Source organism: Suricata suricatta, chromosome 11 (genome assembly GCF_006229205.1).
Source record: "Suricata suricatta isolate VVHF042 chromosome 11, meerkat_22Aug2017_6uvM2_HiC, whole genome shotgun sequence".
Lineage (NCBI taxonomy): Eukaryota > Metazoa > Chordata > Mammalia > Carnivora > Herpestidae > Suricata > Suricata suricatta.
In genome coordinates, this window is record NC_043710.1 from 56,132,497 (window position 1) to 56,148,155 (window position 15,659).

At 45.9% G+C, this 15,659-nt stretch overlaps 1 protein-coding gene across 2 annotated transcripts in view; it reads left to right on the forward strand.

The window, feature by feature from the left end:
• The window catches only part of RNF169 (ring finger protein 169), a 120,584-nt gene that overhangs the window by 5,920 nt on the left and 99,005 nt on the right, over window positions 1-15,659 (forward strand). Inside the window, exon 1 of one of the 2 annotated variants that reach the window (XM_029914520.1) lies at window positions 15,373-15,659. This exon is cut by the window's right edge and continues 157 nt beyond it. The exons of the other annotated variant lie outside the window; for it this stretch is intronic. Coding sequence (XP_029770380.1) covers window positions 15,393-15,659 — 267 coding nt within the window. The 5' untranslated portion in view covers window positions 15,373-15,392. Of the gene's footprint in view, window positions 1-15,372 lie in introns of those variants that run through there. 2 annotated transcript variants of the gene reach the window in all.

The window sequence follows — 15,659 nt, forward strand, 5'->3', positions numbered from 1 at the left end:
AGCGGGGGCTGGCTGAGCGCGGGGCCGGCTGTGCTCGCCAAGGGCCCCAGGCGCCGCGCTCGGGCGCATTTGTACTTTGCCGCGGGAAGCAGGCAGCCCCGGCCTGGCGCTGGCCTAGCGCTGGCGCCTCCTCTGGGGCACCGCGGGCTCGGTGGATTGGCCACCCGAGAATCAGGCCCACTTTACCCCTCCTCTCTGGTGCGGGTCTCTGGGACGCACGCTCCAGGCGCCGAGCCGAGAGGAGGCGAGAGGGCTGGGGAGGGGGAAGGGGGCCACCCGGGCCACGGGCTTAACCCCTGACTCTCCGCGGCGCCCAGAGCGCAGGAGGACGCAACTCAGGCTTCAGGTGAAACTTCAGGGCGAGGAAGGATGAGATGTCCGGGTGGGAAAGGCGAAGCGAGCTGCGGGACCTGTGAGGCGCTCACGGTGGTGTGTGCACATAACCATGGGTGCAATCAGGACACTTGCCACTCTTAATTCTGTTTGTGGTCTTGGACGCACCATCTCAGAATCTAAAATGGGGATCTTAATATCTTTCCACATTTTTGCAAAGATGAAATGAGGTAATGAACGTCAAAGTACTCACATCTCAAAAGGAAGGGGTCGTAATCCCAAGTATTTAGAATATCCTTACCAGTTGCGCTTCCTACCCACACGCTACATACCTAGGTTGAAATCCAGTCCAGCTGGATTCTTGGTTCTACCTCTGGAAGTCTTCCTCTACTTTTCCCCTTCCCACTCCTAAAAGGAAGACACCGTCTCTCCTTTGTCCTTGCAGGTAAGACTCTCACCTCTCTGAAAGTGATGACCATGTTTATTCCTCTTCAGTGAGAGCTGATTGTCAGTCATCCTTCCTCTCAGAAGGGGAGCTCCCTGTGGGTACAGCCCTGAAACCCAAGATTAGTGCTCCATACCTTGTGCTGAATGAGTGCATGAATTAGTAGGAGCCTTGAGCTTTCCAGATAAGAAACACCAAGGCTCTGAAATCAAAAGTCTGGGTCTCTCCTGGCTCTCTCCCTAACTTGCTGGGCCATTTTGGTAAAGTTTATCCAACCCGCTTTGGACCTCAGCTTCCTGCCCAGCTTCTCTTGCAGAGCGACTGGAAAGTCCAGTGAGCACCCAGAAGAGTGAGAGGTGAGATGGGAGGCCAGCCACATCCCACTCTTGTAGAGAATTATTTCTAGCTTTGCACACTTCTGATTGACTGTCTGTAAAGATATCTTCCCGAGATAAGGCTGGGCTCCCAGTTCCCAAGTGCTGCCAGGCCATCCCCTCCAGAACAGAGGGCACCAGGAGGAACCAGTGATCCCAGGGACAGAACTTCCCCAGGGCTCTCAGAATCAGGGACAAGAATGATCTGTCCCAGGGTGCCCTTCAGGCTTAATTTCTCCCACCCCAATCTGGCCGGTCTCTTTCTCTCCCTGAATATACTTTCTTTTAACAGATAATGGGAGCTATGGATGTCATCATGCTTTCCTTTTTGCCTTGCCTTTCAGGGAGCTCAGAGTTAAATTTAGTGCTTAATTGCAGAAATAGTCTCATCCCAAGGATCTGAGTCAGAGATCTTTTCATTTCTCCATCTTTGTTTATTTTTTTTAATGTTTATTTATTTTGAGAGCTTGCACTGGGAAGGGGCAGAGAGAGAGGAAGGAAGAATCCCAAGCAGGCTCTGCGCTGTCAGCCCAGAGCCTGACGTGGGGCTTGATCTCATAAGCTGTGAGATCATAACCTGAGCTGAAATCAAGAGTCAGACACTTAACTGACTGAGCCACCCAGGTGCCCTTCTCCACCTTTGTTTAAAGTTTGCTGTACAGGTATATCCATGTCTTAGGTGTAAGAGGTGAATTAAGATTGGCCTGTCCTGTATCCTGCCCATTCTACTTCAGGAAAGGTCTCTACTATGAAACCAAAAAAAAAAGTCTCAATCCTCCTCTCCATTCTCATCGCTCCCAGAGTTGGGGCCATTGTCATCCCTGACCTGGACTTTGCCAACAGCTTCTTCTTTTTTTTTTAATTTTAAAAAAAAATTTAATGTTTTTTTCTTTCTTTATTTTTGAGAGACAGGGAGAGACAGTGAGAGCAGGGGAGGATCAGAGAGAGAGGGAGACACAGAATCTGAGACAGGCTCCAGGCTCAGAGATAGCAGTCAGCACGGAGCCCGACATGGGGCTCAAATCCACGAACCATGAGATCATGACCTGAGCCAAAGCTGAAGCTCAACTGACTGAGCCACCCAGGAGCCCCTGCCAACAGCTTCTAAACAAGGCTTCCCCCGCTACTCTGGGCCCCTCCAACATGTTTCTCCCATGTGCTCTAAGGATCATGCTGATTATTTCTATTGACCACTCTGATCACATCACTTTCCCCTTAAAACCCATGGTTGGGAATAGATAAATAAATAACATTAAATGCAAGTGTTATCCCTGGATTGGATTCTGGGATGGTAAAAGGACATTGGCGGAAAAACTGATGAATGAAGTCTATACTTGAGTTAATAGTAATGTACCAATCTTGGTTTCTTCGTCTGGGCAAAGATTCCCTGGCTATGTAAGATGTTAGCATTGGGGGAAGAGGGGTGGAGGGTATAGGGTTCTTAGCTAAGAACTCTTGTTATCTTTGTGACTCTTCTATCAATCTAAAATCTTTCCAAAGTTAAAAAAAAAAGTCTTTCCAAAATGAAAAGTTTATTAAATAAATAACAGAAATAAATTATTGGCTTCTTATCATTTACAGAATAATATCCAAAACTGGTAGCATTGGATTCAAGACTGTGAGCATTTTGGCTCCTACTTACCACTTCCATCTACCCTACACTTCACTACTCACTCACTGCCCCAAATCGGCTGATCCTACACTTTCACATGCTTGTGTATGCTTTCCTTCTGCCTATATATACCACCTTTTCCCTTCTCTATGTAGTGAATTCCTTTTCACTTTTCAAAAGTCAGCTCTGAGTCACTTTCTTCTCTGAGGCCTTGCCTGAGTCCCCCAAGCAAAGCAAATTTTTGGTCTTTGTGTTTCTCAAAGCACTTTGTATTGTAGCTACTGGCGTGTAAATATTTATTTGCATCTTGGAGTAAATATTTGCATTTCTACTCAGTACTGTGGGGAGCAGAGGCCCTTTTTCATTTATATCTGTACTTCCAGCACGTAGCAAGGTCCCTGACACACAAAGAAATGGAATAAATGATTGCTTCATGAATGAGTGAAGACCTCAGGGATTGAAAAGATAATATTTTTTCATGGGGGCGCCTTCAGCACCCCTATTGTCCTCAGTTTTAATCAATGATTGACATAAGAAGCAAGCACTTGAGGAAAATCTCTGTCTTCTGTAGAACTGTCGAAGGTAGTTGTCCATTAAGATGGTTGTCCTTTAAGAAAGGAGACTTGAGGGGCGCCTGGGTGGCTTAAGTCGGTTAAGCGGCCAACTTTGGCTCAGGTCATGATCTCACGGTTCATGGGTTCCAACCCTGCATCAGGCTCTGTGCTGACCTCTAGCTCAGAGCCTGGAGCCTGCTTCAGATTCTGTGTCTCCTTCTCTTTCTGGCCCTCCCCTGTTGATGCTCTGTCTCTCTCTGTCTCTTGAAAACAAATAAATGTAAAAAAATTTTTTTCAAATGAAAGGAGACTTGATAAATTCTTCCAAAATCTAATCAGGAAAAAAAAGTATCTACCTATAGCAATTTGTTACAAGTTTGGTACCTGTTTGTTTTTTTCTTAGGGAGTTTGCTCATTACCTTCCAAGGCAGGCCATTCATTGCACTGTTGGACAGTTCTTTAACTGGGGCCCCTGGGTGGCTCAGTCAGCTAAGTGTCAGGCTCTCGATTTTGGCTCAGACCATCTCACAGTTCTTGACTTCAAGCCCTGCATCTGGATCTGTACTGACAGCACAGAGCCTGCTTGGGATTCCCTCTCCTCCTCTCTCTTTCTGCCCTTTCTCCATTGGCACAAGCTCTCTTTCTCTCTCTCAAAATAAATAAACACACAAAAAAGTTCTTTAACTGATATCTGATTCTCCTTGACTCCCTGCATTGCTCCTAGCTCAGCCCCCAAGGCTGCAGAGAATAAGCCAGCTCCTTTGGTCTCCTGAGAGCGCTCTGCAGAGATTTGAGACAGGGGACTCCTCTTCCATACTTGCATCCTTACTAGTACTGGCTCTTGGACCCATCAGGTCACATGAAATTTTCTCTTTTCAAATGTGCTGAGCTCTTTTGCTTTCCATGCCTCTGCATATGCTATGTTTTTCTAATGTCCTCCCTCTACCCATTCTTATCTGGCGGCCTTATTTTTTCCAGGATCAATACTGCTACCTCCTTCATTCATCCAGCCCTGTGCTAGGCACAGTGCTAGGTGTTAGGGACACAGTGGAGAGCAAGGAAGACACTGGTGCTGGTAGGCCAGGTTCTCACTGAAGTCTCTTTCCTGGTGTCCGAGTTAGCCTCTCTCTGCTCCATGCTTCTGTATCTCCATTGTAGCACCTACAACTCATCACCTTGTATCAGCAAAGGTTTCATGTCACCTCCTTTAAAGGTGAATTCCTGGAGAACACAGAATACTATCTTCCCTAGACTTCACACATAGCTTTGCACACAGTAGGTGCTAAGTTAAAGGTTTGTTGGAGAATATCCTTGTTCCTTCAAATAGTCCTCTTGTGACACATTATTTGTGGTTCAGGCCTCCTCCTGGGCTGCAGGCTGCTTGATTATGTAAACTTAGCATAGTGATAAGGATCAGAGAGGTTAGCATAAAGCAAAGACTTCTTAACCCAGTGCACTTAATTCTGTAAGGAAGATTCTAAAAGCAGATTCACCTAAGAGTGAATCTAAGAGGACTACCTAATAGACTCTACACCAGTGTGCTCATAAACGTGTAACCACCAGCTCTCTAGGGGGAAAAAGCCCTGGTTTATAGCAGTTGCTAGTTTCCATGATGTAGATGTCCCACCGTGGCAAATTTCCGGCTGGCAGTGTGACATCACTGAATGTGGAGTTGACAATAGGACGCCACCATGTAGTATTTCCATTACTGGGTCCAATAGATGTAAATAATTTCAAGAACGTTGATGGTAAAATGTAGGAATATAATCAGGGGTTGAAGAGTTTGAATGTTTTGAATGTAACTTATTTGTGAGTTTATAGGATTTAATGTTCAGAATAATAGTGCTTAACAACCAGCTTGCAGAATTCCTGTGAATTTAACACTTAGGCTCTGCTGAGCCTTTCCAGTCAACTCTAGTACACTGCCTTTACTTGATGGTGTCCTGGAAGGAGTGAACCAATTGAGTCTTTAAAGCTGGGTCCAGTTTAGGTACACTGAGAGGAAAGTCTTCTTTTTAAAAAAATTGTTTTAATGTTTGTTTATTTTTGAGAGAGACAGAGCATAAGCAGGGGAGGAATAGAGAAAGAGGGAGACACAGAATCTGAAGGAGGCTCCAGGCTCTGAGCTGTGAGCACAGAGCCTGATGCGGGGCTTGAATCCATGAACTGTGAGATCATGACTGGGCTGAAGTCGGATGCTTAACCAACTAACTGAGCCACCCAGGTGCCCCAGGGAAAGTCCTATTTAAAGGAACAGTCAGAGTTAATTTATTTGTAAATTGAACAATCCCCACTCCACTCCCACCCTTCAGCCAGGTTAGAGTTACTTATCCATATAACAAACATCTACTCAAAACCTGTTATTGCAAAAAAAAAAAAACAAAACAAAAACAAACAAACCCCAAAACCCACCAAACTATTATTGCTTTAGGACATATTCCCTTGGATCTTCAAGTATTGTGCATATAGTTGGCTTAAATAAATGTTTGTAGAATGAACTTGAAGCTCACCCGTATTTATTTGTATGGGTTTTTAATGTGGCTTCATGAACACATCTAAGTCTTTTTTTTTTTTTTTAACCTTAGCGGGCTCTCCTTTCTTTCCAGAACAGCCTGCAAACAGGGATTCTGGTGGAGAGAGGTATCAGGAAACCAGGATAGGGAAGACATAGCCCTTAATTTCACAGGCTCTCATGAGGGAAACTGAGCAGGGACAAGTGTCTTTGGAAGGTCAAGTGTGATCATCCTTCATCCAGATCCGAAGATCTGCTGCCGGCCAGAAGCCTCCCTGCTGCCCGTGCCATCACTAACTGAGCCGAAGCAGCGCTTACACTCCTGCCTCCTCCACGTTCAGGGGCACCTTGGAAAGCAGTTTGTCCTCAGAGACTTCTCTCCGTAGGTCTGTGAAGTTGTAACTGGAGCGCCAGAGAACGGTGCCATGTAACTTGGGTCCCACAGCCAGAGGGTGGCAGGCACTGTACCCACCCAGAGATGGGAATGAGGAGCTACTAGTTATTTGATTTTTTTTTTCCCTCTGGCAATATACAGATTAAAAAAAATGTTTTTTCAGAGTTATCTTTTTTTAATGTTTATTTTGAGAGAGAGAGAGAGTGCACACATGAGTCAGGCAGGGGCAGAAAGAGAGATAGAGAAAGAGAAAGGAAGAGAGAGAATCCCAAGCAGGCTCCATGCTGAGTATGGAGGCCCACACGGGGAGATCATGACCTGAGCTGAATCCCTGAACTGATCATGACCTGAGTTTGGCCCCCTGAGCCACCCAGGTGCCCCCTTAATTCTTGATCACTGCCATATTCCTGGCTCCTGCGACAGTACCCACACATAGTAGAGTCTTACTGATTTTTTAAACTTAATTTATTTATTTTAAGTAAGTTCTATACCCAACGTGGGGCTTAAACTCATGACCCTAAAATTAAGAGTGGCATGTTCCATCGACTGAGCCAGGCAGCCACCCTTGACTGTTTTTAAAAAAATAATTCTAAAAAAAATAAAAATAAAAAAAATAAAAAAATAATTTAATGTTTATTTCTTTTTGAGAGAGACACAGAGAAAGAGCATGAGCAGAGAGAGAGGGAGGAGAGGGGTAGAGAGAGAGGGAGACTCAGAAATCAAAGCAGGAGGCTCCAGACTCTGAACTGTCAGCACAGAGCCCGACGCAGGTCTCGAACCCACGAACCATGAGATCGTGACCTGACCTGAAGTCCAGCGTTTAACCAACTGAGCCACCCAGGTGCCCCCTGACCTTTTTTTTTTTTTTTTAAGAAATGAAAATAAATGGAAGATAGAATACTTACCTGGATGATCTGATTCATGTGAGGAGTGAACCCTAGACTTAAGACTCCAGTCCTTGGGATTTAGCCACATCAGTATTTTCATCACTGTTATTATTACCTTTTTTAAATTAGCATCCCCCATCATCATTATCAATAATAGTGCTGCGGGGCACATGGAGGTTCTTACTGTTTATTGACCGACTGACTGACTGAATGGACAGACCTCAACATGACAGCTAACCTCAAACTACATTTTCTAGTCTTATTTCCTACTCCCTCTCCCCCGTTCTAACTTCTTACATATCCTGTGCTCCAGCTACTCAGAAGCAGTCGTTTTCACTTAGCACACTGTGTCTTCACATCTCTGCGTGTTGGCTTATTCTGCTGTTCCTTGTATTTGGAAGTCCCATTCCTTTTTTGGTGAGTTCTCATCCTTTCTTTAGGACCCCATTTTGCATCCCATCTAGATTGTCACTCTCACTTCTGTGCTTCCAAGTCACTTTGCCTGCACCACTGCAAAAGCCCATTGCCTGTCCTGAATTATAGTTGTTTGTTGACATAGCTGCCTACTCCCTTAGATAAAGAGCTTCTTGAGGGTGAGGACACTAAATTTTCCTCTCTGTATTCTCAGGAATCATTGCTGGGTCTGTCACATAGCAGTTTTACAGTATTTGTTGAAATCAGTCTGGTATCAGGGGCGCCTGGGTCGCTTGGTTGGTTAAGTGTCAGACTTCAGCTCAGGTCATGATCTCACGGTTTGTGGGTTCGAGACCCACTTCAGGCTCTGTGCTGACAGCTCAAGAGCCTGGAGCTGCTTTGGATTATGTGTCTCTGTTTCTGTCTCTGCACTTCCTCTGCTTATACACTCTCTCGATCAAAAAGAAACATTAAAAAGAAATCAATCTGGTATCAGACATAGGCTATGTGCAGAGCCACATGCTAGGTGCTGGAGGAGATGATATACAGGGCTGGTCCAAAACACTGCCCCTGGCCCTGAGTGCTTACAATCTAATTGGAGATACAAGTCCCTTTCATAGGAAAAAATATCATTAAAAACCAGTATATTCTAGAACTAAATATGAGAAAGGAGAAAGCTTGGTGTGCTGGAACATGCATAGGACTGGACTTGGTTTCTGATCCCTACTTTACCATTAACTCAGTATGTAGCCCTGCACCTTATTTCTCTTCTTTAGACTTTGGTTTTCTTCTCTGTAAAACGAAGATGTTTGATCAGAAACCTTGGATGATTTCTAAAGCCAGATTCCAGCTCTGACATTCCGAGTTTGGCTCCATGGAAACTAGGTGGAAGAGACGGTGACGGCTCAGCAGTCTCGGTTTGCCCCCTGGTGGTCGCTCGGCAACATCACGGTCGGGTGACAACTGTAGGCTTTTCCCAGGGATGGAGACACAGAGCTCAGAGCCTAGTAAACAAAGAACAGTGGGACAATGAACATTCTAGAAGAGAACCAATCAGGTTTCTCACTGATTACTGGTAGGTGGGTATGGAATCCTATCCTCCTTCAGAAGAGAGGAACTTAGGAGAGCGTGCTCTCTGTTGTCAGCCTCCAGCTGAACCCATGTCATATCTATTTTTTTTCCAGACTAGAAGGAGTCAGTCTTTTGGAGTCTGCTTTGTAATCCTCCTGACTTTTTCTTCTGCTCCCATCACAGTGCTCTCTTCTGAGGCAAATTCTTCAATCTGGTCAGTATAACTCTCTATCCATTTACTTATGACAGAATGAGCGTTTCTCTCCCTCTCCCTCTTCTCCTGGAGTAGAGCCAGGAGCCAAAGTGAAGGTAGTAGAAGGATTTCTTTGGTGGGGTGGGGAGAAGAGACAGACTGTGCTCGAATAAGACATGTTGTTTACACTGTGAAAGGTAATCAACACCAGCAGAGAAAGGGTTGTCTTTTAGGCGTTTCATTCAAGGTGGGATTGAGGAGGCCATTTACTCATTTATTTCGTTATGCTCCATATGTTGAACCCAAAGGACTTTTTTTTTAATATTTTTTCATGCTTATTTTATTTTTGAGAGAGAGAGACAGAGAGAGTATGAGCAGGGAGGAGGGGCAGAGAGAGAGAGAGGGAGACACAGGATCGGAAGCAGGCTCCAGGCTCTGAGTTGTCAGCACAGAGTCCCATGCGGGGCTTGAACTCATGAGCCGCGAGATCATGGCCTTAGCTGAATTAGGTGCTTAACTGCCTGAGCCACCCAGGCACCCCAAACCCAAAGAACTTCTTAAAGCCACCTCGATTTCCTCCAGAAAGCCCCACAATTAAATCAAAGATGGAATTGGTTGCTTGGAATCTTGATCCAGAACATGGAAGAAAAAGAATAGGGCCTATGAGCGTTGGGAAGAGAGAAATAAAAACCAAGGGGAAGGGAGGTGGGACAGAGAGACACCAAGAGAGTGAAGTGGCTGATTCCAGGTGGATTTTAAGGTATCTAGAGAGGAAATTGTAGGAAACTAAAGAATTGCTTTTCTCCACAAATGTGCTTGTTTGCAAAGAGATTTTTTTTCTTTTCTGACAGTGCACTGCACTTTGAACCTTGCTAAACATTAAAGGCATGGCTACAGGGATAACACTCATTCATCCCGCATTATCTGGAATGTGCCAAATACTGTACCTAAAGCTGGTCCACCGAAGAGGGCTCAGCATCCATACCTGGCCTGCCTGGTCACTGCTGAAGTCTTAGCACTTGTTTTATCCTGCCATGTAGCAGGTGCTCAAAAGAGATTTGTTGAATAAGTGAGTGATAGGTGTACTGCACTGTGGTCAGTGATAGCTCAACTCCATGAGGGCAGGAGAAAGTCTGCTTAGATCTTTATTCCTCACTGATAATGATCGGATTGATGGTTATCCTTATATAATACAAATCCTTATGTAGAACTCCTTTCGTCCCCATGTTAAATCTTTCCATAGTCTCCCAATATCCTGAGTTCCTCTGTAAAATGGAGATAATAATATACACACCTCCTCCAGGGTTACTTTAGGTCTAAATGAAATAGATATATGATTGCTTAGCATGTTCCCAGCATGTTGTAGCTGCGCCATAAATTCTAGTTTCTTTTCTTCTCCAATTTTGTAGCATAATGTCCAATCCAGTGTTCTAGCCGCATTGAATTTCTTATCAGTCCCACCACGCAGGAATGCCGGGAAGGCCATCCTCTCTGTCTGCCTGTGAACTCCTCTAATCCTTCAGAACAGAACTCAAATGTCCTCTCTTCTATGAAGCCTTCTCCCCACCCCCTCTTGCTTTCTGCTTCCTCATTACCCCGTTTGTGTCTCAGTTATAGAGAATGTTTCTGTTATGCTTTTTTTTCCCTTATATTTTGCCTCTCTGTTAGGCTGTGACCTTGATGGGTGCAAGGACCAAGTCTTATTTGTATTTGTAGAGTGTCTACAAAGAGTCTGGGGGAGGCTGGAAAGACGACAGAAGGGTTAGCTTTGCAAACAGAACTGCTTCTTGGGGCACCCGGGTGGATCAGTTGGCCAAGTGTCCGACTTCGGCTCTGGTCATGATCTCACCACTCATGGGTTTGAGCCCCGCCTCAGACTTTCAGCTGCCCGTGTGGAGCCAGCTTCAGTTCCTGTCTCCCTCTCTCTCTGCCCCTTCCCAGCTGGTGCTTTCTCTCTGTCTCAAAAATAAATAAAAACATCAAAGAAACTTAAAAAAAAAAAAAGAACCTTTTCTTTCTCTGAAACAAAAGGAAAGGAAGTGAAGATGAATACTAGTAAGAATGTAGCAAGAATCTTTAAGGCAACAGGGAAGTGGCCAAATCTCAAGGAGGAAATCTGGCTTGAGGAGGAGAGAATACAGGAAGAAGACGTCACCCCAAGAGATGAGTAGGGTAGAGGAGTGTGGGCAGTTGTAGGGTCTGATCCTTCTCCTTCCTAGATATGTGAGGTCTCAGGATGGACTCAGCACCTGGCTTAGCAAGAAGGCGTTCTTGGGCCTGCAAGGCCAAGTGGCCTGGCCCCACAGAACTGGGCTGGATGGCCTTGCTTCACATCTGAGTCTCTCAGGCCAGCTAGTGCATGAAGGATGATGAAGAGCTAGTGGTGGGAGCCACGGACGCACTATGAGAAAAGCAGTGGGGAATCTGGGCAGCAGTGTGATCCTCAGAAGATACGGTAGGTGTAGCAGAGCAAAAGTCACTGGGGAGGGAGCATTGGTACACATGGCTGCACTGCTCATTGTTCCAGTTGGCATCTTTTAAAAAAATGTTTATTTGTAAAAAGAGAGAGAGAGAGATAAAGAGAGAATGAGCAGGGAGGGGAAGAGAGAGGGGGAGATGGAGGATCTGAAGTAGGCTCCGCACTGTCAGCACAGAGCCTGTCGTGGAGCTTAAACCCACAAACTGCAAGACCATGACCCAAGCCCAAGTCAGACCTTCAACCAATTGAGCCACCCAGGCACCCCTCCAGTTGGCATCTTTAATGACTCAGTTAAGGTGAGTCTGTGAGTCTCTCTTCCCTTGGTGGTCTGAAGTATAGGTAGGGACTTAGAAAAAAGACAGACACAACTCTGACTCATTCTACTCTAGGCTGTTGGACTAAGCTTCTAAGATTGTTCTGTAATTTACAAAGCACCCTTGACAACTGTTTCCAGGTGACACTTCAAAAACAAACCATTATCTCTGTCAGAGTACTTTGATGCAAACAACAAAAATTGTGAGAAATTTAAGAAAAAAAAGAATTTACTGGAAGGATACAGAGTTGACAGGAAGACTGGAGAGTTGGATGGTGAAAATGGGTTACAACCTAGGAAAGCCAGGCAGCAGGCACCACAGCCAAGTCTGTGCCTCAGGAATGATCTAGAAAGGCCACCATCACTATGGTAGAGACTGCCATTCTCCAACCCCCATTAGGGACCCACTGTGGTTGGACACCTACTGTCTTTGTTGCTCTGAATGATTCTAAACTTGTCAATATGTTTCTTTTTTTTAAATTTTTTAAAATGTTTTATTTGTGATACAGAGAGAGACAGAGCACAAGAGGGGGAGGGGCAGAGAGAGAAGGAGACACAGAACCAGAAGCAGGCTCCAGGCTCTGAGCTAGCTGTCAGCACAGAGCCCAATGCGGGGCTCGAACCCACGAACCATGAGATCATGACCTGAGCTGAAGCCAGACACTTAACCAACTGAGCCACCCAGGCGCCCTTGTCAATATGTTTCATTTCATTCCCTGATGATTCAAAGTTCAGAGAAGTGTGGCCAGGTGGCCAAGCCGGGGTCATAAGTCAGGCTCTAGCTGCTGGGGGTCAGGGAGAATATCTCCTTGCTTCAGCTTCCCTAGTATAGCAATACTGCAAATACAGCATAGAAGAGGGCAAGCCTCCAAGTAAGAAGGACTCCAACAGTAGAGAAATTGTTTATCGATGACTGGATGGTGTTTCTTCTAGTCTGAAACAAAACAAACAAATGTGTGTGCGTGAACGAATAAGTAATTTTTGACAAAAGAAAGGACTCCAGATGCTGATGGTAAGCTAAATAAAACAAATTATCTACCACGCTCTCATCTTTCAGACTGCTTTTCCCTTCCACTTCTTCTGTTTTTGTCAGTTGTCACTTGTGATCATAATCTCGGGCTCCTAGGCTCCTAGACACGTTAGGACCACCCATCACTCTCATTTTCCCACACAGTGAATAACTCTCCAGATTTGTTAGGTTTGCCTTGCCTTCTGTCCCTACTATGGCTTTAGTAAGGTTACTCTGGCAATGGCATAGAGGAGAGAAGAGACTGGGAGAAATTGGGAGTCAGACTCTTAGAATGTTAGAGCTAAAAGAAGCCTTTGAATTTATCTATAATAGTGGTCTTATCTAGGTGTATTCATTAGAATTCCTATGGCGTTAATAAAATACACATGCTGGTATCTGACCTTCAGTCTTTGGGTTCAGTAGATCTGAGGTGGCACTTTGGTGTTTGAGTGTGAGTGCACTTTTCTGAGGTGCCTCCCAGGTTGCAAACTGCTGAATTTCAATGCCCTTTTTCTTAAGTTTATTTATTTTGAGAGCGAGAAAACATGTGTGAGCAGGGGCAGGGCAGAGAGAGAGGGAAAGAGAATCCCAAGCAGTCTTTGCACTGCCAATGTGGAGCCCAATGGATGTGGGGCTCGATGGACATGGGGCTCCATATCACGAACTGTGAGCTCATGACCTGAGCCAAGATGAAGAGTCAGATGCTTAAGTAACTGAGCCACCCAAGTGACCCACTAATACCCTTGTTTTAAAGATGAGGAGATTGAGGCTCAGTGAGAAGTCAGCTGTTTGAAGTCACACAATGAGTTAAAGAGACGAGTAAAAGATTGGCCAGGACCAATCCCAGATATCCTGGCTTTTGGTCTAGCGCTACTCAGACCTCTTGCTTTTTCCCTCTGCGAAAGGAAACTTCCTGTCTTTATTTGTATCTAAGAAAGCATGTTGCATGTCTATGGTTCGGCTCTTCCAAAGTAAATAGGCTTCTGATCAAGAGCCCTAAACTGTCAAGAATGAGCCCACACCAAGGACCCCAATCCTAATTGTAGTTAGTATGACCTCTGGACCACAGGCCTCCTTGTCAGACTCTGGGTAAAGTGTCCTCAAGAACCTCAAGTGGGTAGTGAAATGAGGAGGCTCCCTGGATAAAGGACAGTCCAGCTGAAGCCATACTTGTGTGTTTGCCAGGATTCTGACTGGGCCTCTGTGCACACAAGACCTTGTTTCAATTACTCATTGACTCTTCAATTCTTGACTGTTCTTTAGCCATCTGTTTCTCATCTTGGGAATCTACTTTTTCCTGCTCTCTGACTTCCACCAATCACTCGGCCTTGGATTCGTTTACCACCAGTTCAGACACTGTTTCTGGGCAATGGAAACCCAGGGTCTCTGATGCCTTCCATTACATTATGTTGCCTTTTTTAAAAAAAATTTTGTTCTCCTTATAAACCTTGTACTTTCTCATAAAGATTCCTAACAGGAAATGCCATTTGTTTAATGTCCTCCTGTTCCATATCTACTTCAGTGCAAAGAAAGCAAAGGGTGGGAGAATTGGTATAGTAGAGCCATCTATCAGAAGGGAGCCTCTCTTTCTCCCAGACCCTCTGCATCCAGAAAGGGGGCTGGCATCAAAGTCACTTACTTGGTGACTAGACCAAGCAGGAATGACATGGTGAGAGCTGTCCCTTAGGAAGCAACTCTAAGAACTGTGGAGGGTTGGAGGAAGAGAGGCTGTGGGCAGGAAGACAACCTCCAGAAGCAACTGCAACAATCTAGGTGAGAGATGATGGGACATGAATTGGGTGGTGAGAATGGAATGAAGAGGAGGAAATGGGTGGGAAAATAGGCATTCTGGCGGGAAGAGTGGCAGGATTAAGAAACTGACAGGTGTGGTCGATGAGGGAAAAGCAAAGAACCCTAAGTTTAGAGCTTGAGGAACTAGGAGGATAGTACCTTTAATAGGTTGAGGGAAATAAGAAATACGCTGCTTTGGAAGGAGGGTGTAAGACAATGACTTTAGTTCTGTACATGAGGGATGCAGACATTCAAGGTGATGGTTCCATCAGGCAGTTGGATATGCTGGGCTGACTCAGGAGGTCTGCATGGCCCATATCATTGTGGGAGTTTCAGCTGGAAGAAAGTGTGAGGTGAGGGTCGGGGCACACCCAAAGAGAGAGGAGGGCTGAGCCTAGAAGAATACCGAGGCTTATGTCCCAAACTAGGGGGAGGGTTCAAAGAAGGAGTCTGAGAAAGGGCTGAGGGGTTGAGAAAAAACCAGTAAAGTCTGATTTTTGCCAGCCAAGAGAGGGGAGTTCCAGGAAGAGATGTGGAGAGGGAGGATATGGAAATGGGGACTGACCAGTAGCCGTCATTTTTGGTAAGTAGTTGCTAGTCACAACAGCTCCCCTCTCACGAAATGAAGCACTCAGAGGAGGTTCTGGGTAATTCACATATTTCCCACTCACTTCAGCCTTAGTTATCACGGTATTGCAGGATATATACATGTAAATACTCCATAAAGTTTAATATAGTTCAGAATTTCCAAATCCCCTCAGTCCTCAACTTCATCTGGTTCGATAAGAGGAAATTGCAAAAACTGGAGGGCGAGGCTGAAGACCACATATAAGGTAACTAATAAATGTTAATGAGGTTTCGCTTCCCGTCTTCAGGCCCGGGGAGAACCTTCTCTTGGCTCATTGGAGCCCCGCCCCCTCATAAATATGTAGACAGCACCGCCCGCCGCGCACTGCCCCGCCCTCTACTCTTCTCCCTCGCAACGGACTCTCCCTTCAAACGGGAAACAAGATGGCGGCGGCAGGTCCGAGTACGCGGGCCTCTTCCGCGGCGGCAGCGGCAGCTCTGAGTCGGCGGGGCCGACGGGGACGCTGCGACGAGAAGGCGGCAGCCAAGACTGGGTTCCCGGGCGTGGCCTCTGGCCCCGCGCTGCTGGTGTTGCCGCCGCCACTGCTGCAACCGCCGCCACCGCCGCGGCCGGAGGAGTCGGGCTGCGCCGGGTGTCTGGAGACCTTGGGGGAAGCGGCGGCCCTGCCGTGCGGCCACTCGCTGTGCCGA